Source organism: Copidosoma floridanum, unplaced genomic scaffold (genome assembly GCF_036245765.1).
Source record: "Copidosoma floridanum isolate Cflo_tuat_1 unplaced genomic scaffold, Cflo_Japanese_pri ptg000030l, whole genome shotgun sequence".
Classification (NCBI taxonomy): Eukaryota; Metazoa; Arthropoda; class Insecta; order Hymenoptera; family Encyrtidae; genus Copidosoma; species Copidosoma floridanum.
The window spans coordinates 10,104,161-10,126,583 of NW_028321907.1; the positions used below are offsets into that span (position 1 = coordinate 10,104,161).

General features: G+C 36.4%; 5 protein-coding genes across 6 annotated transcripts; 2 read left to right on the top strand and 3 right to left on the bottom strand.

Annotated features, from left to right (window-relative positions):
* Nucleotides 1-961: 961 nt before the first annotated feature.
* LOC106639845 (tRNA (guanine-N(7)-)-methyltransferase) lies at nucleotides 962-2,034 on the top strand. Its single transcript, XM_014353641.2, has 5 exons — nucleotides 962-1,080; nucleotides 1,162-1,301; nucleotides 1,368-1,666; nucleotides 1,728-1,829; nucleotides 1,903-2,034. Exons 1-5 carry the CDS (start codon nucleotides 992-994, stop codon nucleotides 2,032-2,034), a joined length of 762 nt encoding a protein of 253 aa, XP_014209127.2. The 5' UTR covers nucleotides 962-991.
* Nucleotides 2,035-2,214: 180 nt separating this feature from the next.
* Nucleotides 2,215-7,786, bottom strand: LOC106639844 (cilia- and flagella-associated protein 65). Its single transcript, XM_089596448.1, has 18 exons — nucleotides 7,688-7,786; nucleotides 7,107-7,326; nucleotides 6,765-7,030; nucleotides 6,386-6,686; nucleotides 6,092-6,319; nucleotides 5,793-5,997; nucleotides 5,460-5,711; nucleotides 5,163-5,385; nucleotides 4,747-5,097; nucleotides 4,596-4,675; nucleotides 4,236-4,506; nucleotides 3,961-4,158; nucleotides 3,685-3,873; nucleotides 3,358-3,614; nucleotides 2,992-3,244; nucleotides 2,663-2,892; nucleotides 2,403-2,571; nucleotides 2,215-2,340 (listed from the first exon to the last, which is right to left on the bottom strand). Exons 1-18 carry the CDS (start codon nucleotides 7,784-7,786, stop codon nucleotides 2,215-2,217), a joined length of 3,918 nt encoding a protein of 1,305 aa, XP_089452574.1.
* Nucleotides 7,787-9,080: 1,294 nt separating this feature from the next.
* Nucleotides 9,081-12,650, top strand: LOC106639906 (uncharacterized). The gene is made up of 4 exons (XM_014353722.2): nucleotides 9,081-9,892; nucleotides 9,966-10,210; nucleotides 10,864-11,089; nucleotides 11,164-12,650. Exons 1-4 carry the CDS (start codon nucleotides 9,775-9,777, stop codon nucleotides 11,640-11,642), a joined length of 1,068 nt encoding a protein of 355 aa, XP_014209208.2. The 5' UTR covers nucleotides 9,081-9,774; the 3' UTR covers nucleotides 11,643-12,650.
* LOC106639872 (acylamino-acid-releasing enzyme) lies at nucleotides 12,524-16,384 on the bottom strand. 2 transcript variants are annotated; one of them, XM_089596707.1, is made up of 14 exons: nucleotides 16,325-16,384; nucleotides 15,962-16,074; nucleotides 15,587-15,807; nucleotides 15,336-15,499; nucleotides 15,115-15,263; nucleotides 14,745-15,009; nucleotides 14,529-14,674; nucleotides 14,280-14,451; nucleotides 13,964-14,215; nucleotides 13,739-13,876; nucleotides 13,442-13,662; nucleotides 13,292-13,371; nucleotides 12,968-13,195; nucleotides 12,524-12,831 (listed from the first exon to the last, which is right to left on the bottom strand). In XM_089596707.1, the coding sequence occupies exons 2-14, from the start codon at nucleotides 15,977-15,979 to the stop codon at nucleotides 12,720-12,722; spliced, it is 2,166 nt and encodes a 721-aa protein (XP_089452833.1). In that variant the 5' UTR covers nucleotides 15,980-16,074; nucleotides 16,325-16,384; the 3' UTR covers nucleotides 12,524-12,719. The 2 variants fall into 2 exon arrangements, with proteins under 2 accessions (XP_089452833.1, XP_089452834.1); XM_089596708.1 differs by lacking the exon at nucleotides 12,524-12,831 and having other exon boundaries at nucleotides 13,114-13,163.
* Nucleotides 16,385-18,152: 1,768 nt separating this feature from the next.
* LOC106646208 (acylamino-acid-releasing enzyme-like) lies at nucleotides 18,153-22,216 on the bottom strand. The gene is made up of 12 exons (XM_089596450.1): nucleotides 22,139-22,216; nucleotides 21,844-22,061; nucleotides 21,597-21,760; nucleotides 21,377-21,525; nucleotides 21,044-21,308; nucleotides 20,436-20,581; nucleotides 19,918-20,347; nucleotides 19,658-19,795; nucleotides 19,363-19,583; nucleotides 19,212-19,291; nucleotides 18,450-18,677; nucleotides 18,153-18,327 (listed from the first exon to the last, which is right to left on the bottom strand). Exons 1-12 carry the CDS (start codon nucleotides 22,178-22,180, stop codon nucleotides 18,153-18,155), a joined length of 2,256 nt encoding a protein of 751 aa, XP_089452576.1. The 5' UTR covers nucleotides 22,181-22,216.
* Nucleotides 22,217-22,423: the final 207 nt, after the last annotated feature.

A 22,423-nucleotide genomic window follows, 5' to 3' on the forward strand; every position in this document is an offset into this window, starting at 1 on the left:
GGGTCTAATATAATTAATCTACTTATAATTGCGTGCTTCAATATCGCAAACAAATAAAAAAATACTGGAATCTGGAATCTACAGGCCTATACAGCCAATATATTAAATTAACAACATCTACTGTGCGACTATTCTCGAGGTAATTGGCTGAGATGTATACAAATACAAGAGCGAAGGCCGCCGACGATTTTCGATGTACACAATCCAAGTGTACAACCATCATGTATTTTCCGATTTTCGTCAAATTTTAGTGTGACCATCAATCTCGAACCGTATTGCATTTATCGAAGCATATCACGCAATTATAGACCCTCTCAGAGCAGTCTCCAGTGCGAGCGATTTTTGACCTACTATTACTATATATGCATAGTGATTTACTTCTGCTGAAAACCCCTAGAATCTAGGGACTTTTTCAAGACGGTTCCCCTAGAAAATGGTTTGCGTAAGTCCGCGAAATCCGCAACGCTAGATGGCGCTGGTCGCTTATTGTGAAAATATCAGCTGATTCTTGCTCCAAGCATACGTACGACTCCGATTTTTTTGTGTTGTGATTGAAGTTTTACAGTGATGTATATATAGAGCAGAGCGTGAACATGACACGTGTATGTCTCTGCTTAATTTCTTGATTTTTCTCAATAGAATAATTTGCCTTAAGTAGCTCAATTTATCATAGAAAAATTAAGTGATTTTGGTACTTATGTCTTGTATCGCATTTATATAGATAATTTCAAAAACTGAGATAGAGGTTAGTTTGAATTGTATATGTTTTTCTTAAAATTATTTTAAAAATCTATAAAAATTATTTATAAAATAAGTAAGCTAATCATACCATAAAACTTATATTAGTCGTTTGTTGAGTTAATATGTGTAAAGATTAATTACGTCTTTGATTAATATTGAAACTCCAGTTATAAGAATAATTAGCTTACATTGCTTTCAAATGTTATAAGTAAGTTACTTTACAGACAGTGAATTTGAAAGTTATGCTACAATGGCTAGTGCCACAAAATCTTTGCCTCAGAAAAAATACTATCGACAGCGGGCTCATTCCAATCCAATAGCGGACCATTGCATTGAATAGCAAGTTTTTACCTTTTGTTATCTTTTTTCCTTAATTTAAAACTGAAGTTTTGATTAACTAACATTGTATCTATTATTCAGTCCAGTGAAACCAGATGCTATGGATTGGAGTCCCTTGTATCCAAACTATATCCAAAATTGTAATATAGAGAATGGTGTCGAAAAGCTGACGAAACCTGTTGAATTTGCAGATATTGGATGTGGGTATGGTGGATTACTAGGTAAATTACCGAGTTATAAATTCCACACAAAATTTGAATAGCTCCTTAAAATATAATTTTTTTTAGTCACATTGTCATCAATGTTTCCTGATAATTTAATTGTCGGAATGGAGATTAGGGTAAAAGTTTCAGATTACGTTATAGATCGAATAGAAGCCTTACGATCTCAAAATCCGGGACAGTATGGGAACATCGCCTGTTTGCGAACCAATGCTATGAAATATTTGCCAAATTATTTTCACAAAGGTCAGCTGAAGAAAATGTTTTTTCTATACCCGGATCCACATTTTAAGAAAGCAAAACACAAGTGGCGTATAATCAATAAGTCTCTTTTAGCAGAATATGCCTATGTTTTAGCAGAAAATGTAAGTTTTATAACATTTGCTTGAATAAAGAGTCTACAATATTACAACAAAAATTTTGTAGGCTATTGTTTATACAATGACTGATGTCAAAGATCTACACCATTGGATGGTTCAACATTTATCAGAACATCCTTTATTTGAGCGTGTTTCAGAAGAGCAATTGGTAAATTCTCAGATAATATACGTAATATAGCAACTCCTTGTTTGGTATTTTATCTTATTACTGTATTTTTTAGACTTCAGATCCAATCATTGAAAAACTTTATGAAAGTACAGAAGAGGGTCAAAAAGTCACACGAAACAAGGGTGACAAATTCTTAGCAGTATTTCGACGAATTTCTGATCCTCACTTAATGAGTGATAGGTAATTAATGTAAATAATTTTTTTAATAAATTGATTGTTACTTTTGTGAATTTTGGTTAAAATGTTCTTTTTCCGCTAAATTAATTTTTTATACAATTTAATGTTTCGATAATTTTTTATTTTTAAACAACAATTTAAACTGTTTATCAGTACTAAAGTAAAACTCTTTTTGATAAAGAAACAGTTATTCAGCTTTTTCATTGGAAGCCTCGGAATATACTTTGTGATATGATATCTCTCGGGCATCCGTAGGATGTGAAAAGTGGTTGGTGTTGAGATTAAATTCTTCATGAACGCTCATACATATAATCTACAAAAAATAAAAAAATCAACCATGTAAAATATTTTATGAGGTTACAACAAATTCCTTACAGTGTGCAATATATCTTCGATGTACTGTTTAGGCAGAACACAGTCACTCCTCCCATTTTGAATTTTTCTTTTCACAATGTCAGTTGGTAACTGCGAATATTTGAGATTATGCACTGTTGTCAGATCATTTTTCAATGTTTTATCGAATGAGTTGCAGTTGATAATGTCCCTGTTAAACAATAAAATATCAACTGTATATATTTTTTCTACAAATGAGTTTTTATAATTATTTTAAATGTAAAGAACCATTAAATAATTACCATATGGTGCATTCCAAAATCTGAGAGCAATCGTTGATTTCGATTTCTGAAAAAGTACCTTCGGATGGAACCGTATCTCGTGTAATTTCCCCAATTGGCGTGACAATTTTCAAATGTTGCTTCAATTCAACTTTGCTGTCGGTATCTCGTGGATCGTAAACATCGACTTTAATCGTTAAAGCCTTGCAATAAGTAGACGTTTCTTTCATTTCTTCAAATTCGGGTTTTTTCTTTTATATTTTTCAATCAAAATAAAGTATGTTTTTTTTTCAGTTCAGCAACATAAAACATTGTAATTCATCGTACAATTCAAAAGAAACATATTATACCGGATAACTTATACCCTTATCAGTTATGGTAAATTCATCTTTCAGTTGTCTCAACAAATCATCTTGTCGAGCCTTTCTCTTCTCCGCGAGTCGTCTTTCACTGACATTCGTGAAATTACAAAACATGTCGATATCCAACGAGCACGTGTACTTGCCAGCAACTACTTCGATGAGAAACGTTAAACGCGACTGTGGTTGGATCAAGCCACTCATCGGATTCACTTTGACTTTCAGTGCACCTGGTATTTCGTAACTGGAGCATCGAATAATAATGTTATTTTCCATCGGTTCAAATAGACAAGAGTTTTTGTAATACCCAACATAACATTTAATGATATGTAGTTGAGAAAAAAGTGCAACAATTACTTTTGCCATTGATAATGCAACACATCGCGCTGATGGTGATTGTGGACAATAACAATTTGCGTCACCCTCCCAAAAGTTGGCAACGGCGGCGTGATTATGTAGTCTTTGTTGAAGTAAACGATGATATCCTCGGACAAAAAGGTGTAAGAAGCCGGACACGTTTCGTAGTTTGCAACAATTGGCATTTTAATGCTGGTAGATTGAGCTTCTATGTCAAGCAGTGATTCTCTCTGATCGACTGTCACCAAAACTGTTGCCTAAACAGTGTAAAAGTAAGTCATTTGGACGCATTGAAAAAGTATATTACTGTGACATCTGTCAACTAACTTGAAATGTCCCAATTTTGTTGGGACAAAAACTGAACACGACAGCTTTACGCTCGTAAGAGCCGATCGTTCCTTCTGGATCCAAACATGAGAAAATCACGCCGTAATTCTTTTTATTGAAGGCCGCGAGGCTTTTCGTTTCGACCGCATATGCAATTTCATTTTCCCCACCGTTGTACAACCAAATGGCCTACAATTTCGTTTCGTTCACAGTTACGTAGTTTTAGTTCTGTCTATCTCTCAAGTCTTATATGTGACAGAGTACAAATATGAATACCTGGTGTTGGGCGTTCGTGCGTTGACCTAAAAAAACACTTTTGAACTTCAAACGATCGCCTGATGCAATTACGGGGAGCTCAAAGTTTATGTTCAAAGTAATCCGTCGTTCTTGTCCGATATTCAAATCCCAAAACAATCCGGTCAGTTGTAGGGGATTGCTTGTTACTTCGATCGATAATGTGCACCTTTCGTTCGGCTAAATAAAGGAAAAATCGTTAGATTTCCGTGTCTTTTATGGTTTCCGTTGAGAATAATAAACAAATGTGCGCTTGCCATCAAACATATATTTTCAGGGGAAATGGCACAGGAGGGATCCAGGACGCAATCGGTGCACTTATTTTCAATTTTGCGGCTTTTCGACGCGTTTTTCACGCAGGAACAAAATTTTTTTTTCTTGAAACAACACGAAGCCTTCACGGGATTCATGTTAACTACCAATAGTTTGATAACCAACCTTTCGTTCTCATACAGTGAATCGAACGGTAAAGTCATGCCGATCAAAGCTTCCTGGTGAGGCAGCAAGTCTTTTAACACGCAATTCAAACTGAGATGAAAAAATTTCCATTTACAGTTGAGGATTATTGCATATAGAACAAAATATAGATAAGTATTGGCACGGATATGAAATCTCACTTGTCTATGTTCAGAGATTTCCACAATGAGAGTTTACTCAAATTCTTATTTGAATTCGCTTGGTACAGCAAGTCTTTGACCTGAAGATCAACAGTTAAAAGTTTTACATTCAATCGCAAGAGCAACAAATAACATATAAATACCAAACAACCTGGAAAACAGACAAGTAGCAGGAGTAGGAGAGTTTGCAGAGATGCTTGGGCTGGGACAGGCATATCGGATCATCGTCCGTCGCACTGGGTCTTGCAAAGTACTCGACGACCAATTCATGCCGGCCGGGTCGCGTAGGAGTCACCGAGACCCTAAATTTCTCGCTCTTTCCCGGACGCGCGGAGCCCCGTACCTGCGAAATTTTCACGTCCCGCTGGTTCTCCGGATCCCCTGTTCCCTGGAGAGCCACGAGAAAATGGATCGTGACCGGACTGAAGTTGAATATCGTAAACTGCGCATCTCCCAACTCGTTGTACTCCAGTACGCCGAGATCCAAATCTTCGGGTACAGCCTGTTTGGGGCGATACATATACGTTACAACGATTCGCAAAGTGCGTTTATCCTCAACGTCGTCACCATGAGAGTTCCTTCCGCGCTGGTTGCTGAGACCAAAATCTCCAACTCGCGGGATTTACCATCAGAAATTGTAGCCAGTCGACAAGTTAGGCCGAAATCATAAACTTGAGCTCTACCGGGCTGGAAAATCCAGTCGAAAAAGACCGTTTCGTTCGGTTCCACCGTTCCGCTCGTTTTTTCTACGCTCAACTCCTCCGGCAAGCTCAACCGGCACAACTCAAATCTGAGAGAGATAGATAGATCAGTCGGCGTAGTTCCATTATACACGCCGGAAAATAACAGAAAAAGTCTGCTCACCTGACAGTGTGTCGCGTCGAGTTGCGCACCGGTACCTTAAGGCTTTCTCGGCAATTCACGTGGACCGGATCGAAGACGACGCGGTTCTCGTGCCCGAAAATCAACTCGGGACGTTCGGCAAAGCCGTGAAGGTCGATGTGGATCTCGTTAGAGGGGCTACCGTTGAGCCAACAAGCCCAGCGTTCGACGTGCGCGTGGTTACCCTCCGACTCAGCAAACAGCTGCACCGCTATCACTCGGTGTTCCTGTTCGCTGTTGCAAAAACGACGCTTTTATCCGGAAATCATTATATAGTGTACCTACTGTTTGAGCCTTGCATTTGCAACATCTTACGCGGTGACAAGCCCCATCATCGGCTTGATGGCGTAATGAGACGTAGCCGGCGGAACGAAGCGGAACATGAGGGACTGCTTTCCAAAGTTCTTTACAATAAACGTCGCGTAAGCTGGCGTGGCCGGCTCGCAAGCCGGCATTATCACCGTTTCTGGGACCTCGTATTGCGGCAGCCAGTCGTTCGAGCTTCTACCGTAAGTGTGACCTTGAAATTCACCCGCGCACAAATATAACATTTATTTCTGTATTGCAAAGAATGCATTTTGTTCACAGGATACTAAAGATAATGTAGTGTGCACCGATGAGCCGAATATCAACGATGTCGGGAATGACGTTCAGAAGCAGGTCGTGGTGGTGCGTCGATTTGAAGAGCGACGGACAGCAGGGCAGTCGAAAGACGCGGGCGACCAGCTCCCTCGAGTACAAGGCGCGCACCTCGAGCGGGTCGAACCGGACCTCGAAGACGATCGACTGGTTGGCCAGCATCTTTGCCTCCTGGGGATGCACGTGGAACACTCCGGACACGTCTGTGGTGGGCATATTGAAATATGTATATATGCACGCTTCGCGTGACACCTTAATAATCGACTCACCCTTCTCCCACAGGACGAGCAGGCCAAAGTTGGTGTGGTTGGTGAGAGAAGTGGTCAGTGGTGGTCTTTTCCCACAACTCTCCGGGCCGACTTTGGCGTGGCCGAAATCCAAGAAAACATCGGACAAGGAAATCGGCGGAGGATCGGTCTTGATGGCCGTGGTGACGTCGCTCATGTAGTCTGCGAAGCTGTCCGTGAACTTGGGTCCTTCGGCATCCTCGATCTTGGATGTGATGCAACTGATGTACCCTTTGTCGAGGGCGCAGCCGCAGATGCCGTACAACTCGAGAACGAGCGGGGCCTGAAATAGTTTTGTCGACGACGATAAATATATGCGGCAAACCGATCGCGCGTTTTGGTATAAGGTTGGGCGCATCACTTGATTCAGTACGAGACAGGTCAGACGGTACTTGTGGATCCCAAGGCTGGTGGACCGAAAAGAAACGCTGAAAGACTTGCTCGAGGCTGCCGTTACGACTCCACTGGTCTTGCTGATTTGGAATGGGCACTGGGCCACGTCGATGTCGAACGTAAACTTTGCAGGGCAGCTCGAGCGATTTGTCAATTTGAAGCTCTTCTGCGAGACGCAGCACTCGTCGTTGCACACCAGAATCAACCTGTTCGGGGACACGGTGACGTCCGGACCTGCGTGTTTGTTGGATCATGTTCTTTTGGTCTTCTGGTATAGTGGAAGAAAAGTTTATATTTGGATACACTTTACCGGCGGACCTTCCAAAAGCAAAAATCTCGTTGCAGCAGCCATACGTGTCTATGATGAAAAAGTAATCGACGTATTTTCTGTTTGGCAAAATGGGCCTGTAGCTTATGTCGCACACGTAAGAGCCGCACGAGTCTAGAGACCAGCTGTACTCGAACATGTGGAAAACGCAGTCCAAAGGGTTGCTCGCTGAATCTCGTTGAACGTAGTATGACTGTCTCACCTGTGTTATATGTTTATGCGTAAAATAATAAAATGTGAGCTTGGGAATACTCAATTTTTCATGAATATAAACTTAGATGTCTTTTTTTTCATTATTTATCACTCGTATTCGAATGAGCGAACCTTCATTTCGTTTATATTCAATTTTATTCCGTAGGTTTGATTTTGATTTTTCAAATTCACATATGGCAGCAAAGCATTCATTTTTACGGTGATACGCATGTATGTACAATAAAATTATGTTAAAAAAAAAAAACTATAAAAATAAAAATATACAGATTAAAAATTCAACACAAAGTATAAATGAATGTTGAAGAATGAAGTAAGTTTTTTATTCTTGATCTTGAACGAAAAAAACTCACGTTGCATCGATTAACGACTCTGATTGATTTGATGTTTGTCACCCCCACCTCCACCTCGCCAAAGTCGACTTCAATGTATTTGGCATGTGGATAGTTCATGGCTCTGTAATTATGTATACACATTGTATTCGTTGTAAAAATGAATATTTAATTACACGTACGAGCAATTCAACAGGATTTTTTTTAACTTTAAGATTAGAAGGAAAAAAATCGCTGTACATCCGCCATCACAACGATTCTAGTAGGTTTTATACGAACACCGTATCGTTAAAAAAATCGCGTTACTAATTTTTAAGATTATTACTTTTTGGTACAAACACATTTCGTGTACTCATTCACGTTGGTTTATCAAAAGGCTTTTTGCCCAATATTCGGCTTTGTAACTTATTTTAAACGAATGTATAGCTAAGTATATATGAATCGACACGACGATCTCAGTTGGGAAATTTATAATTTTTTGATCCTACGATTTTTAATGAACAAATTCCAATGATTTACAAAAAAAAGTTACTTTTTCATGATTTTTTTTTCCAATGACGAATGTACATCATCTGTTTTTTATTAAGTACACCGGATAAAATTAACTGTTTACTCATAAAAATGATTATAGAAACGAAGAATGTTTTAAATTTAAAAAGCCAGTTCTCTGAAATATTTTACACATACACCTACCAAAAGGTAAGATTATTTTTTCTTTTTAAACACATCACGTTCATACACGTACTTACATTGAAATATAATAGATCATTTTTATGAAAAAAAAAAAAAAAAAAAAAATAACAAAGGTGGTAAAGTAGCAGCGATCGCAGTCAGAGAAGTACGAAGTAAGTACAATACATCATGCGAAATCGGATGATTTATTGTTTTTAAACACGTTACGATCGTACGTGCGAGCGAAGCGAGTTTACAGTTTAATGCTTCATCACGAAACGCGCGATGATATCATCCTCTCATCAATCTCTTTTTTATTATACATTTTTTTATTTTATGATGTGACGATATATACCATAGGTATATGATATTATCAGAGAATTGAAAAACAAAAAACAAAAAAAAAAAAAAAAAAAATAACGATTTTCATCAACGAAACCTTATTGGCCAAACAAAAGGAAACTCAGATTTTCCTATTCCGAAAAAATGCGAAAAAATGTGAAGTACCTTTGCTCCATATCTCTTCAATGGTAGGCAACAACTCTCGATTTACCAATCACTGATGCATCCAAGTTTATGGTATTTTTGACGTCCAACTATAAATATATGTTAGGTACGTAAACAAAGGAGCAGATCGCTATATACAGGTGGTCAGCATGTGGCATAGCGCGCATTGTCATATAAAGCAGCCGCCGCGCGCCACCCCTTTTCCCCTTTCTCTCTCTCTCTTGCGTCTTGCCCTGCAGTCCTGTCAGATGTCAAGTCAATTGAAATATTCGCACATAAGTATTTATCTGATGCAGAGGAGAGGCGCGCAGCAACTCTCCTTTCTCTTCTGCAAGAATCTATATATAGATATACAGGAAACAAAACAGTTGTTATTGACGTTGTTTTTATTAAGTACATTGTGTTTGCGGCGCTGGACCGATCTGTGATATTTGTTACTGCATACCAAATCTACGGAATACCTCATACCTACGTGTGTGGTGTGAATTGCCGACGCCCACTCGTCGCAAAAGTTGCAGATTCGAGGGAGAGCGAGTGAGAAGCGGCTCTAAATGACGAGTCGATGGACCACCAAGTATATTGGAGACGAAGAGGTGCGCCGTATAGTTTCGTTCTATTAGCATTTGGCAGTGGTCACTGTGGTCAGTACCTATAACTAACGAGGTAGTGAGTTCAAGAAGGCGAGGGGACTGATATTGTGCAAAAATCCAGCAATATATACACACATGAGCAACACTTTCGTTACAAAACACCGTTGTTTTTTTCTTTTGTTTTGTTTTTCTACACGAGAAGCTGGGAATAACAGTGTGTGTGTTTTTCGATCTCTTGTCTGTAAATGGCCTAATGACTTATGACAGTTGTTGGCTGTGGTCGTGGTCTTTGTTGTTGTTTTTGGAGCTCCAGGGTGTATCAACAACTACAACAGCAAGATGGCCGTGGCAGCAGCGAATTTCGCTTGTCTACTGATGCTTATTTTACATGTTCTCGTGGATTATTGTAACGCTGGCCTCGACGAATTCGATGACTTGGCCAAAAATTATATTCAATGTTAGTTTCGCTATTGTTTTGTGATTTTATCTCGTTTGGAAACGATTTTCACCTGATGCACTATTTTTTGCAGATGGCCTGGACAGTGAGAAAATTTGTCATCCTTTAAGAACAAAGGCAGATGGTGTGACGGAATTGAGGAAAGTCAAGAATTCTGCACTCATAGTGAAACCTTCACATGTGTTTGATAGCTGGCAGATGAAGTACAACAAGCACTGCAAGTTTAAAATTAAGGGACCAAAGGGAGACAATCTTTTCGCTGTTGTGCAAAGGATGTCGCTGAGACGCAATGGGACAGGTTGTTTGGATTATGTTACCGTAGGTTTTGCAAATTGTAAATTTATTTATTTATTTACTTGATATGATCACTTGGTTTATGGTTTTTGACAAGTATTTGAAATTTCACCACACAAAGTGCTTGGTTGCAATTGATTGTGAAATATCTCGTAAGGGTTAATTTTTATGGGATCCCGTTTAATTGTACCCCAAGACTCGCAGTTTATATTAAATCTTGTCAAAAATGAATTATTTTGAATTTTTTTTATGGTTAATTTATATTTTATTTCTTTGGGCGTGTACTGCGCTCCCAGCAGAATAAATTGAGTTCGCACCTGGTGCGCATCTAACCAGGGCAAGCACAATGAATTCCTCGAGTCTGATGCTTGCCCTGGTGACATACGCTACCTGGTACGAAAACTATTTAAAATTTTTTTAAGTGTTATAAATATACAGTATCTATGAATCACCTTACAACACCACTACAAAATTGAGTCGTCATAACTGTGTTATAGTCTTTCCTGTGAATTTTCCTTTTCTTATTGAGTCAATCTCAGATGTTTTTAAAATTAATTTTTATGGTTTATCTTTAGTGTACCTACAATTAATAGAGTTTTTTTTTTTCATTTTAAAAGTTCAAAATAAAGTTTCAATTGGTTTTAAATATTTTATTTCATAATCTTATGATTTCTTAGTTTCAATCAGAGGAAAATAACTCTGAGCCAACAAAGTATTGTGGTAAAGTAGTAATACACAATGGTGTAAAGTCCTATATATCTGGATTGGATGATCGTGAACAGAAAAATTTGGTCGAAGAATTCAGCAAAAGTGGAAAAATTACAACTGAAATATTTGTATCAAAGCAGCCGTTGAAAACTGGAGAGTCCCTTGATATTGTGATAACATATACTCCTTATCAGGGTATGTAAAGTTAAAAAATATGCATACATTAATTCAAAACAAATTAAAAGAGAAAATATTTTTTCTTTTTGTAGATTGCAGTAAAGTAGAAAATAAAACAGCTGTTTGGTCGGACCCTGAAAACCCCCGTATTTGCATTAACAAAAAGTTCTTTTGTGATGGCTACACGAATTGTGCTAGCCTCTTATGCAACGATGAGTCTAATTGCACCACTATAGAAAGAAAGATAGTAAGCAGTGAGATTGGAACAAAAGTGACTATTAGTGCTGTGACAACGATGTTATTGTGCTTTGTTATATTTGTGATGTGCTTTTGGATTTGCAAGAAAAACGCGATATTTTGCTGGTCGCAAGATTGTGCAGGACCATCTGCCACCAGTAGACACGCGTCTAGTATCGGAATGGAACAAGGAGAACGGGGTGCTACAAGTCCACCTTATGTACCTACAGCACCAATGCTGGAAGTGGCCGTTTCAACTTCTGCCAATGATAAGGATCTTCCACCTAGTTATGACTCACTGTTTCCACCCCATACCAATGCCGCTGATGCATAAACTGATTTTATTAACTTGATCTGTGACTGTATTTAAATCTTTTGCACTGATTTATCTAATGTTTTAATTAGATAATAATTTATTTCTAATTAATATCCATGTGAAATAACTTATCAACTTCATGAGAAGTATACTTAATTTAATGTACATTGACATTGAAAATTTTAAGCATACAACAAAAGCGACAAAGTATGTCTCAGGAGTTTTAAAAATTCGATTGTTGAAATTGTCATTAATCACATACTTTAACTTTAGTTAAATCATTACTTCTTTTTTATAAGTGTTAAATTTTATTTTCAAGTTTTATTATCATACGTTTGTTAAAATTTTATTTTATCAGTTTAAACAAGATTTGCTTATTACTTATTAAGCAATGTGAAAGTCAGTCTTCCAAAAATGAAAGCCAAAATTTTTTATCTACTTCTTATATTACATAAGAAATAGCCTAATTAATAGTATATACTGAAAATAATTGAATAGTACAGACAATTATTCTTGCAAGACTCTTGTAAAAAAAAAAGCTTGTTTGACAATGTTTTTACATTTTTTGTCAATTTTTGCGTATTCCATGATATGGAAAAATATTTATGCATCCATTGTGCATTTTTTGATAATCAATATGTATTCAATGTACAGTATTTTGTATTAAATATGAAAATTTTGAAAATGGATACATATTCTTTTATCAAAAATATATCCATTGTGTTAAGTATTAAGTTGAACAGATTAACAACAAATTAAGAACAAATTAAGTTGAACAAATATTTTTTATACAATTAGTATTAATTCCTAAGAATTTTAAGCACTGGGATTAACAGTGAAGAAAAATTTTTTATTCTTGTAAAATTAATTACGCAAAGAAACTACATAAGAATGTTCGATACTTGTATTTAATACATAAAAATCTTATGAATCAAACAGAAAAACCACAATTTTATAATTGACACTTCTTTCGTCTCATAAAAATATATTTTGGTATTTTGTATACAATCTTCAATATAAAAATATAAGAATACAAAAGATGGCATCAGACTTTTTTTCCTTTACTTTTGTTTTTAGCGCATTAACCCTTATGTTTTATTCTAAAGTTATTCCATTGTGTTCCAGTAACCATAATGCAGAATTAATTACAGAATCCAATTCAACTTCGTCTTTCCTCAATGAATGATTGTCCTCATATACCGCAAGTCTGCAAAGGAACAAAGTAATGGGTGATATTAATAGCACTGTATAATTTTGGTACAATCGCAAAATAGTGGATTAATGGTACGATTTGTATTATCATTAAGTATGTATATTGATGACCTTGAATGACCACAACTTACTTGGCCACAACATTGTTGGTGATTAAATTGTGATACCACAATTTGCCCTGCGACATTGGCACTCGCAAATCCTTTGATCCAAGTTGAAGTAAAGTAGGCGCTTTAACTTTTTTCACGTGAACAATGGGTGAATGCTTCATCATCTTCTCAAGTATTTTGTAGTAATCATCATCAGAAGCATCGTAAGGAATTTTTTCTAAAAATGGTAAACCACTTTCAGCTCGAGACCTAAAATAAATTGATAAACTAACCATACATAGGTACCTATATACACAAGTAAAATTACTTATTTTTAACTGTATGACGATAACGCAAAATAATTACCAGTCGGGAATGTCGGTCGAGGTGTACATTCCCACTATGTCGATCACGGGGTTTAAAAGAACGGCTGCATTGAATCTATCCTATAAAATGAAATATATTTATTGGAATTGAAATATTTATCATACAAAATATTTATTGGAGTAATCTTACAGGATACTGGCCAGTGAGTTGAGCACCCAGAAAACCACCGTGAGATCCACCGAATACGCTGACACGTTTTGGATCGAGCCAAGGGTATTTCTGAAGGGTCATGTCGATGGCAGTCATGCAATCGCGAACATCGACCTCGCCGACTTTGCCGAGCAGGTATTCGACGTTGTCGCCACCCATGCCCGTTGAGCCGCGGTAGTTGATATGAACGATACCGAAGCCTTTTTAAATGCATTAGATACTCGCTGTAAGTTAAGCGATTCGAGTGTCAAATTAGCAGATGAATTGAAATATTACCCAGAAGAGCGAATAGAGCGTAACTTTCAAGGAACAAATTGCTGTAGGAACCGTGGGGCCCACCGTGTGCCACAGCCAGGAGAGGCATAGACTGGGCTGGCGCGTCTTTTTTGCCAAAGTAAGTAAAGTTGAACTCCTCTTTTGAAAAAAAAGTAACGAAGAAACTTGTGATTAGATTTGGACATATTTGCCTCTTAAAAAAGCACTAAACGTAGTCACACTTACTGACGGGCTCGTCGGTGTCGTAGACGTATTCGTTGTGTTCGTACGTGAGATTATTTTCACCAAAGGATTCATCTGTAGTTAGGACTTGAACAAACTTTTCAATGCTTGGCCCAGTAGATTCGAATTTTCCAATCAACAGCTGTGACGGCTGAATAAGGGACATCTTGTGAAAAGCTACGACGCCTAGTTTTACATCAGCAATCATCAAGCTACTACCATCGCTGCTTTCAATTTCCGTCATCCCTTTGGTTTCTGAAATAAAAATGATCCGTCAGATATCATTGAAGAAACAAATGGAAAAATTAAATCGACTTACCTAAATTGACAATATAGGACTTGACAGTAGATCTTTGAGGTGTGCTAAGAAAAATATACTTAGAGTCATCGCTCCAGCAACGTTTGGGCAAAGCTCCATTGTAGAGGCCGTAGAATTTTTTGTTGTTAGCAATGATAACGTTTGTTTTCACCAAATCGACCAGCACATCAGGCTGCAAAGAAGTTGGTTTTGAAGTTTGCAGAATAATAAAAATAATACATAAACATATTTGAAAAAGAAATGTCTTACCTCGTTAGCACCAGTCAGTTTCAAACACATCAGTCTTTTAACGTTATTGTGAGCAGGACCGACTTCGCGCTCAAGCCATATGAGGTTTTTCTTATCAGGACTCATTCTTGGCGAAGTACAGTAGAGACCCTTGGCAGTTATTCTGTCTACATCATTAAAAAAAGTTGAATAAAAATTAAAATCAACGTGGATAGTAAGCTAGAGTAGTGCACTCACTGAATTCCGATCCCTTCAAATGAAAAATGCATGCCTCTCGGTTGGTACAAGCGTACAGTCCGAGACGTATTTTGTTAAGAGTGTAAGCGACACCAAAGATGTCCTCGCCATTTGGAGCCCAGAGCACTTGACTGGGGAAACAGTCATCAGGAATGGAAGTTAACGGAGTTATGGAGTCATCTTCAGTATTCAAGATCACAACGACCGACAGATGCTTGCCAACCAACTGCTCGCCCCAATCTGGCTTGTAAACGTACTCTGTACCCTGAATTAAAGATACCGTAATTGAGTATATAAAAATTCATTCAGTAACATCGCCAAATTTAAATAATGAAAACAAAAAATTAATATGCGAAATGTAGTATATTACCCTGCTTGAATCTTCTTCTTCATCTTTGCTTTTAGGCTTCTTTGGCTTGGGCTTTTGCTTGTAGAAGGACTCGCATTTCGGCAGCTTCTTTTCAGCGACGTACAACAACTTTTTGTTGTCCGGCGAAAAGTGAAAGGCACCAAATGTTGCTATTGCAATAAAACCATCCATTATTGTTGTACTTAAACAATATGACAGAATGAGCATATTAAAACCCTTACCATCAGTGTAAACATCCCCGTGAACATCGTGAGCTGAAAGATCGTAGGTTTTCAAGATCCTTGGCCCACTCAGGATCTTTATAAATTGCCTAGACTTGCCATCCTTTGGCACGTCTTCCAATACCGCTTTCAATTTTCCATCTTCGGAATGAGCCGTCAAGAGACTATGGATGGAAAAAGTTACTCAAAATCGATGTCAATTTCTGAGAAAAAATTTTTTTTTTCAGCATCCAATGCAGAATACAGCTTACCCGGATACATTAAGGACACTGGATTCGAAAATTCGCTGCAACTCCGAGTTGAAAGCAAATTCCAAAGCTAGTTTAACTTTGGAGTTGGTCTCCAGCACAGGTTGCGAAAGAGCGCACAACACTTTAATTGTATTATCATTGGCAGGTGATATTCTAGCAGATGCCAGGCTTGGAATTAAGAATACTTTTTTGTAAAGGTTTACAACTTTGTCGATTTGCGCCTGAAAATTTAAATGCCAAGTGTAGTCTTGGATGAACAATAGATGGAATAGTCTTTGAATTAAACTTAATGGATAAACAAAGTATAAGTGATGATGTATCTCTAAAGTTAATGATTTTACTTTTTGCTTTAAAATTGCTTTTTATGTTGCTTACCTTAGCTGATGACGACATTTTTGCACAGTAATATAATTATAATTTACAATTAATGAAGTATCTAAGCACAAATGCAGTATCACTATTTAGATTATGAGCTTGTGTAGACTTCTCTGAAAATAATTAAGATCGATGGTAAAATTATCTAATTTAAAAAATGCTACAAGAATTTTTTTGGCCTCATGAAGAATGAAAATTCAATTAATTATAAAATGAAACAGTTAGTTTCTTCAGTTTTGTGTAGAAGTGAAATAAAAATATTTTTTTTACAAATACAAGGGAGAGTAATTGTTGCATAAAATAAGTTTCTTTGATGACTAAGTATTGGTGTCTTTGAAAATTCTTATCACTTATTGAATTAACCTCGATTCTTGTAGTATCATTGATATTTATACTCTAACACTGACAGCAGAGCTACTGACACTGTTCCTGTTGACGACAGTCACTGTGTGACGTGTCGACTACTTATGTGTGCTAAGCTTGCTGTGCTTGCCATGCGGTGAAAAAAGAGTTTTTGAGAGCTTGTAGTCACTTTGGAGGGCATCTCACTTCCTTCTTTTTAAAATTCCAGATAATTAACTGTTTTATAAAATTATATACTGATTACAACCAATTTTAATACAAAACACATTAATTCAATTAAGTAAATCTTTTTTTTTTTTTTTTTTTTTCAATTATTTATTTTACATATCGGATACAATTGCAGATTTTCATATTATTTATGTATTGAATAAATATTTAAAAATTTCCAAAAATTATTAAAAAAAAATTATACAATTTAACATTCGAATATCTAACCAACTTGCATAATAAAGATAAAAATTTTTTTTTTTTAAAGCTGCACAAAAGCTTTTATGAATAAAAAGAATAATACATGTGTTTATTGATGAGTTTATTTTATGTAAAAAATTATTTTCAGAAATAAATGTAGTGCGTGTCCTTAGAAATGAATACTTTAAGCAGTCGTTTAAAAACAATTTTCTCAAGTGAAAATTTGTTAATAGAACTATTATTATTCCACATTGCTTGAGCATAAAATCAGATAAAACAGTGAATTAAAAAAATTTATTTTCTTTTAAGGGAGTGTCAACCTTAAATTAGTGTAGAGTATAGTAAGTATAGGCCTATAGGTAGTGTAGAGCAGCAAAATCCTTAATCCTTTCCTTCCCAAGCGGAAATAATTTTGTTTGATAAGTTGGTAATAATTATTTCTTTAAATTAGTAGGAAATATAAAAAAATAATAACAGTTTTTATTTAAAATAATAAAACTTTTAAATACTTATTATTAGTTATTTTTTTTTTTTCGTTACTTAATCACAAAAAAAATTTCCGCTCGGGTTGACAGCAAAATATGTGATGAAAGCGCTTTTAAATAAAAAAAATGAAAAAGCGCAAATGTAATATTTATTATTTCTTTGTCATATCAGGTACACACATTTTTCATAAAACAAAATGTATTAAATCGAAACTGTAACAATAATTTATTTGAAATTTTTTTTGAAAATTCGTTTTTCTGCAAATGCAATGATTAGATCGTGACTTGTTTGCCCTAAAATGAAATTGCTTTCATTAAAAAAATTATGCTATCATTTATTTTTCAATCCAGATTATTTTTGCCTATTTGCGCGCTGGCTATTTTTATTACAATACCCTCGAATCAAATACGGAAAAAATTATTCAAGTATTTAAAAGCATTTATGCAATAAAAATCAATTCCTGCTACATAGAATCCAAATTAAAAAAATTAATATACTAAACAAAAAAACTCTTTGAGAAGCTGTTAAGCAAAGCTACAGTCTTTTTGCTGATTTATCGTGGAGTTCTCAATGAATAAAATTTTTAGATACAATGTTGAGAATTTTTTTTATGTATTTCAAACAGACACTGATGAAAATTAAAAAATAAAATATTAAAATTTTTCGTATTCTTGTACAATTTTTTTTTAGTTTAAAAATTAAATTTAATAATATTAATAATTCTAAACTGACACTGCAGTTATTTAAATTACTCAATGATTACCTTAAAACGTCATTAAACATATTATTATTATTAAGGACGAGGAATCATAGGTTCGAAAAATAAAATATAAACAACATTTTTCAGCAGATTTTGGGTTTATTAGTATCAGGATCATAAGCGTAAAAAATTAGTGCCACCATAAATTTGACAGCTTCTTTCTGTCTATCAAAGTTATTCTTCTTTCTTGGCTCCATCCTTTGGAACTTCTTCTGCTATGATGGAGGGAGATCTTTCTATTTTTAAATAATCCCCAGTGTGCTCCAAAAGCCACAGAGCGGCGTTCAGGACAAAGTCGATTTCGACGACATCGGAAGCTAGCGTATGATTGTCATGGTAAATAAACAGCCTAAACAGATAATAGTCATGTAATTACATCACAATTAGTTGTTTTTTTTTGTCAATAACAAAAATTATAAATTGATGTTAATATTTGTCGATGAAAAACAAAAAAAAAAGAAAAAGACTTACTTAGCTGTGACATTGTTAGCGACCAATCGATTGTACCACAATTTTCCTTGAGAAGCGGGACTCCTTAGATCTCTCGTGCCAACGGCAATCATGGTCGGCGCCTTGACCTTCTCTGCGTGACGAACGGGCGAGCGATCGAACATTTTTAGAACTATTTCAATGTACTTTGATTCGGACGTTGCGGGTGGCAATTTTTCCAGGAATTGACAGCCGGTATTGGCAGGACACCTGCAAATATTTTTTTACATCGATACAAACAATCGAGGGTTACAAAAATACAATTCCTAGTACAACAAAATTTTTTTTTTTTTAATTTTAAAATAATGTTGTTTCTGTAGCTTTAAAAAGATTTTTAATACGAGCATTAGTGAATTTTTATTGAATAAATATTATTATAAAATTAAAAAAAAAAAAACATAATTATTACTTTTACTAAACATAATTTATAATGTGAAATATTTAATGTTATTGGATATTATTTTGTTTAGTTAGATAATAATAAGAACCACCATACAGTAATTGATCTTGTGCGTGGTGATATTCGTGCGTTCGATATTTACAAGACGTTTTACCAAGGAAAAAAAAATTATTTTTAATTTAATGAATTTTACAATTATTTTTAATTTACTTAGTTTTGTACAGTTGTATAAAAAAACAAAAATTTTGAAAAGTTTTTTGGTACGTCGACAAGACAATAAATTATCTTGTGGCAAAAACGTAGCAAACATTTTCAATGCGATGAAAATATTGTATTGGCCTTACCAATCCGGAATATCTGTTTGGTTGAACATTGTTTGTATATCAATAATAGGAGCTCTCATGACAACTGCTCGAAACATGGCCTGTGAAAAAAAAGAAAAATACTTGTAAAACTTTTATCCGAATTTTGGTGACAAATAATGATTGCTCTTACGGGGTATTGTCCACTGAGGTGGGCACACAAGTACGCCCCGTGACAACTGCCGTACAGGCAAACTTTTTTTGGATCAAGGTGAGGGTACTTTTTCAGGGCAAGATCGACCGCCGTTGTGCAGTCGACGACATCAGTTTCCCCTATTCTGCCACTGAGAAATTCAATGTTGTCCGAACCCATACCAGTGGAACCACGATAATTTACTTGCAATACGGCGAAACCTTTAAAAAATCAATTAACATTTTGGTCATTCTGTATACACATTTTATCTTGAAGAAAAAAAAAAAAAGAGTACCTAAAATAGCAAAAATTGCGTGGTCCATGGTGAATTGATTGCAAAACGAGTAGTGTGGACCTCCATGTGGCACCACGAGTAAAGGCATCGACTTTTCCGGTCCAGTTTTTTCTCCAAAATACGTAAAATTGAATTCCCCTAATAAATTGGAAATAAGAAAACATCACGTCAATGTGAAACAGTGAGCAAATTGTATAGAAAACGCTTTTAAAATCATTGGTAGCTTGAGAGAAAAAAAAAAAAAAAAAAAGAGTTCTTACTGACGGGTTCGTCGGTTTTGTAAATGAAATCCGTGTGCTCGTACATGAGACTCTCCGCCTTCGGAACGTCCAAGGGCTTCGTACAGTTGTACAGATGCAGGTTTCCGATGTTTTCCGAGGTGGGGTCGAATTTTCCGACCACCAACTGGGGTGGCTGGATGTTGGAGAACCTCGTGAAAACGACGCGGTTCCTTCTGACGTCCAAAATGCTCAGGCTACTTCCGTCGGGGTTGTCTATCTCGGTGACGACTTTTGTCTCCAAGTTGACGACGTACGACTTTATGCTGGACCTTTGGGGCGTACTGAGAAACAGGTGCTCGGAATCGTTGCTCCAGCAGCGCTTTGGGATACTTTGGCCGTAAAATCCGTAAAATACTTTGTCATTGGCTATTGTCATGCTAGTTTTTACGACGTCGACGACAATGTCGGGCTGTGAAAAATGTGACAAAACGATGGTAAATGACTATAAAAAAAAAAACAATTACACATTTTATAAAATTAATTTTATGTTTCCGTACAGTCTCCACGACATCCCATTTTATCCGCATAAGCCTCTGGACGTTGTGATGTGGTTTTCCAATATCCCGTTCCAGCCATATAAGGTGTTTTCCGTTGGGACTGAATTGGGGCGTTTTACAAGCTTGGCCGGGCCCAGTCAGCAAGCCTTTAACATGCAGATATCGTTTGATACGCTTCTTTTTTCTCAAAGGGCCATTTTTACTTTCAAGCAAAGGGGTAAAAATAATAAGAGATTTTTTAATTATTTAAAAACCGTATTTTTTTTGGTATCGCGAGTATCTTGCTACTGTGTAATTTTACATACTATTTGACAAAATGATGATACTATATGCCAAGAAAATAGAAATAATTAATTAAAGGGCTGGTTATACCATTTACTGTTGACGACAGTCTTGTCAGAAAACAAAAACTCTCTGCAATCCTTTTAAAACAAATGGGTGGTTTTTTATGGTACAAATGAACATCAATTGGCTGGCGTATATTTTAATTCTCACTTCAGGAGATTTCCGTTACCATTTCATGACATTTCAATTAATAATTTGACTTTGTTTCCCTCTTGGCACTACCAATTGATAAGACAAAAAAAAAAAAAAAAATGTATCCTTACGAAACTCCGTTCCCTTGAGTATGAAAATGTAAGATTCCCGGTTGCTGCAGCCGTAACGGCCCAGATATCTTTTGTACAGTTTGTAAGCAACGCCGACTATGCATTGCCCGTTGGGCGTCCAAATGACTTCGGCGGGAAAATACTCGTCCGGTACGAAGGGCAGTGGAAAGAAACTGTCGGTTTCAAGGTTCAGCAGCACAATGACGGATCGGTGCTTGCCCTCCAATTGCTCGCCCCAGTCGGGCTTGTACTCGTACTCGCCACCCTGAGGCCGACAAAAATACGTGTTCAATGACGAATGATGAAGAAAAAAAAAAAAAAAGTATATCTTACCCTAAGCGGGGGATCCTCCTCGGACTCTTGTACTGCATATCTGTACTTGGGCTTTTGTTTGTAGAACGGCTCGACTTTTCTCAATTTTTTCTCAGCGATGTACATCAGCTTTTTATTGTCGGGCGAAAATTGAAACGAACTGAACACATCTTGGTGGGGGAAAAAAATAAAATTGAAAGCCATCAGTTGTATTTCTTACGTTAAACAATAAAAGTCTTACTGTCGGTGTAAATTTCCCCATGAACATCGTAGACGGACAGGTCGTACGATTTGGTGAGGTGTTGCCTGTCCCAAATTTCGATAAAGTGTTTTTTCTTCCCATCCGCCACGACTTCCCTCAAAATGGCTTTCAATTTTTCGTTTTCCGAGGAGGCTGTCAACAACCTTCGGCCAACACAAATTATTATAAACATAAATTATCAGACGTGCCCCACGAATGGGAGATTGTAAAAAAAACGTCAACTTACTCGGTGGTCACATCCACGGGAAAACTTTCGAGAAGCGGCTGCATCTCCGCGTCCAAACTGAAGTCCTGGGTAAACTTTTGTTTCATCTTTCTTTGCAGATTCCTCTGGGACCACACGCTTTGTACAGTTATACCGTTTCTGGCTATGGAAATTATTCGAGCAGACACGAGGCTTGGATTTTGGCTCATGTGCTCGTAGAGCTCCAAGATTTTGTCGGTCTGAAATTTTTTTTTTTTTTTTTTTTTTTTTTTTTCAAAGACAAAAATTGAATTAATCAATCAATAACAATTTGTACCAGAGTCAGTTCTCTCGGGGGTAGATCTTCCTCCTTTGGCATGAGTTCCTTTGGTTCTTCATCTTTTTTCGGCTCTTCACTTTTTGGTTCCTCTTTCGGTGGCTCCTCTTTTTTACCTTCCTTCTTGGCTTCTGGCTTTTTAGCTTTGTCAGCCATTTTTCGTAATTTTACCTACGCTTCTGGTGTTCAGTTAAAAAGTTAAAATATAATCACGTGCCATTGTTACTTTTATACAAGACAATTGTATTTTTATAACGTTTCTTTGTAATATTTGAAAAAAATAAA

Bases quoted from the DNA above. Each gene is read 5' to 3' on its own strand.
- LOC106639845 (XM_014353641.2), top strand. From the start codon at position 992: ATGGCTAGTGCCACAAAATCTTTGCCTCAGAAAAAATACTATCGACAG. The intron at 1,081-1,161 runs GCAAGTTTTTAC...TCTATTATTCAG, and splicing joins GCGGACCATTGCATTGAATA to TCCAGTGAAACCAGATGCTA. The intron at 1,302-1,367 runs GTAAATTACCGA...AATTTTTTTTAG, and splicing joins TGGGTATGGTGGATTACTAG to TCACATTGTCATCAATGTTT.
- LOC106639844 (XM_089596448.1), bottom strand. From the start codon at position 7,786: ATGAACTATCCACATGCCAAATACATTGAAGTCGACTTTGGCGAGGTG. The intron at 2,893-2,991 runs GTATAATATGTT...AAAATATAAAAG, and splicing joins ATAAGGGTATAAGTTATCCG to AAAAAACCCGAATTTGAAGA. The intron at 2,572-2,662 runs GTAATTATTTAA...ATTGTTTAACAG, and splicing joins ATTTTGGAATGCACCATATG to GGACATTATCAACTGCAACT.
- LOC106639906 (XM_014353722.2), top strand. From the start codon at position 9,775: ATGGCCGTGGCAGCAGCGAATTTCGCTTGTCTACTGATGCTTATTTTA. The intron at 9,893-9,965 runs GTTAGTTTCGCT...TATTTTTTGCAG, and splicing joins GGCCAAAAATTATATTCAAT to ATGGCCTGGACAGTGAGAAA. The intron at 11,090-11,163 runs GTATGTAAAGTT...TTCTTTTTGTAG, and splicing joins AACATATACTCCTTATCAGG to ATTGCAGTAAAGTAGAAAAT.
- LOC106639872 (XM_089596707.1), bottom strand. The intron at 15,010-15,114 runs GTAATATACTAC...TCTTTAATTCAG, and splicing joins AAGAAGAAGATTCAAGCAGG to GGTACAGAGTACGTTTACAA. The intron at 14,452-14,528 runs GTAAGACATTTC...ACTTCTTTGCAG, and splicing joins AACTGACTGGTGCTAACGAG to CCTGATGTGCTGGTCGATTT.
- LOC106646208 (XM_089596450.1), bottom strand. From the start codon at position 22,180: ATGCCAAAGGAGGAAGATCTACCCCCGAGAGAACTGACTCTG. The intron at 20,348-20,435 runs GTACGGAAACAT...CATTTTTCACAG, and splicing joins AATGGGATGTCGTGGAGACT to CCCGACATTGTCGTCGACGT. The intron at 19,796-19,917 runs GTAAGAACTCTT...CCAATTTATTAG, and splicing joins CAAAACCGACGAACCCGTCA to GGGAATTCAATTTTACGTAT.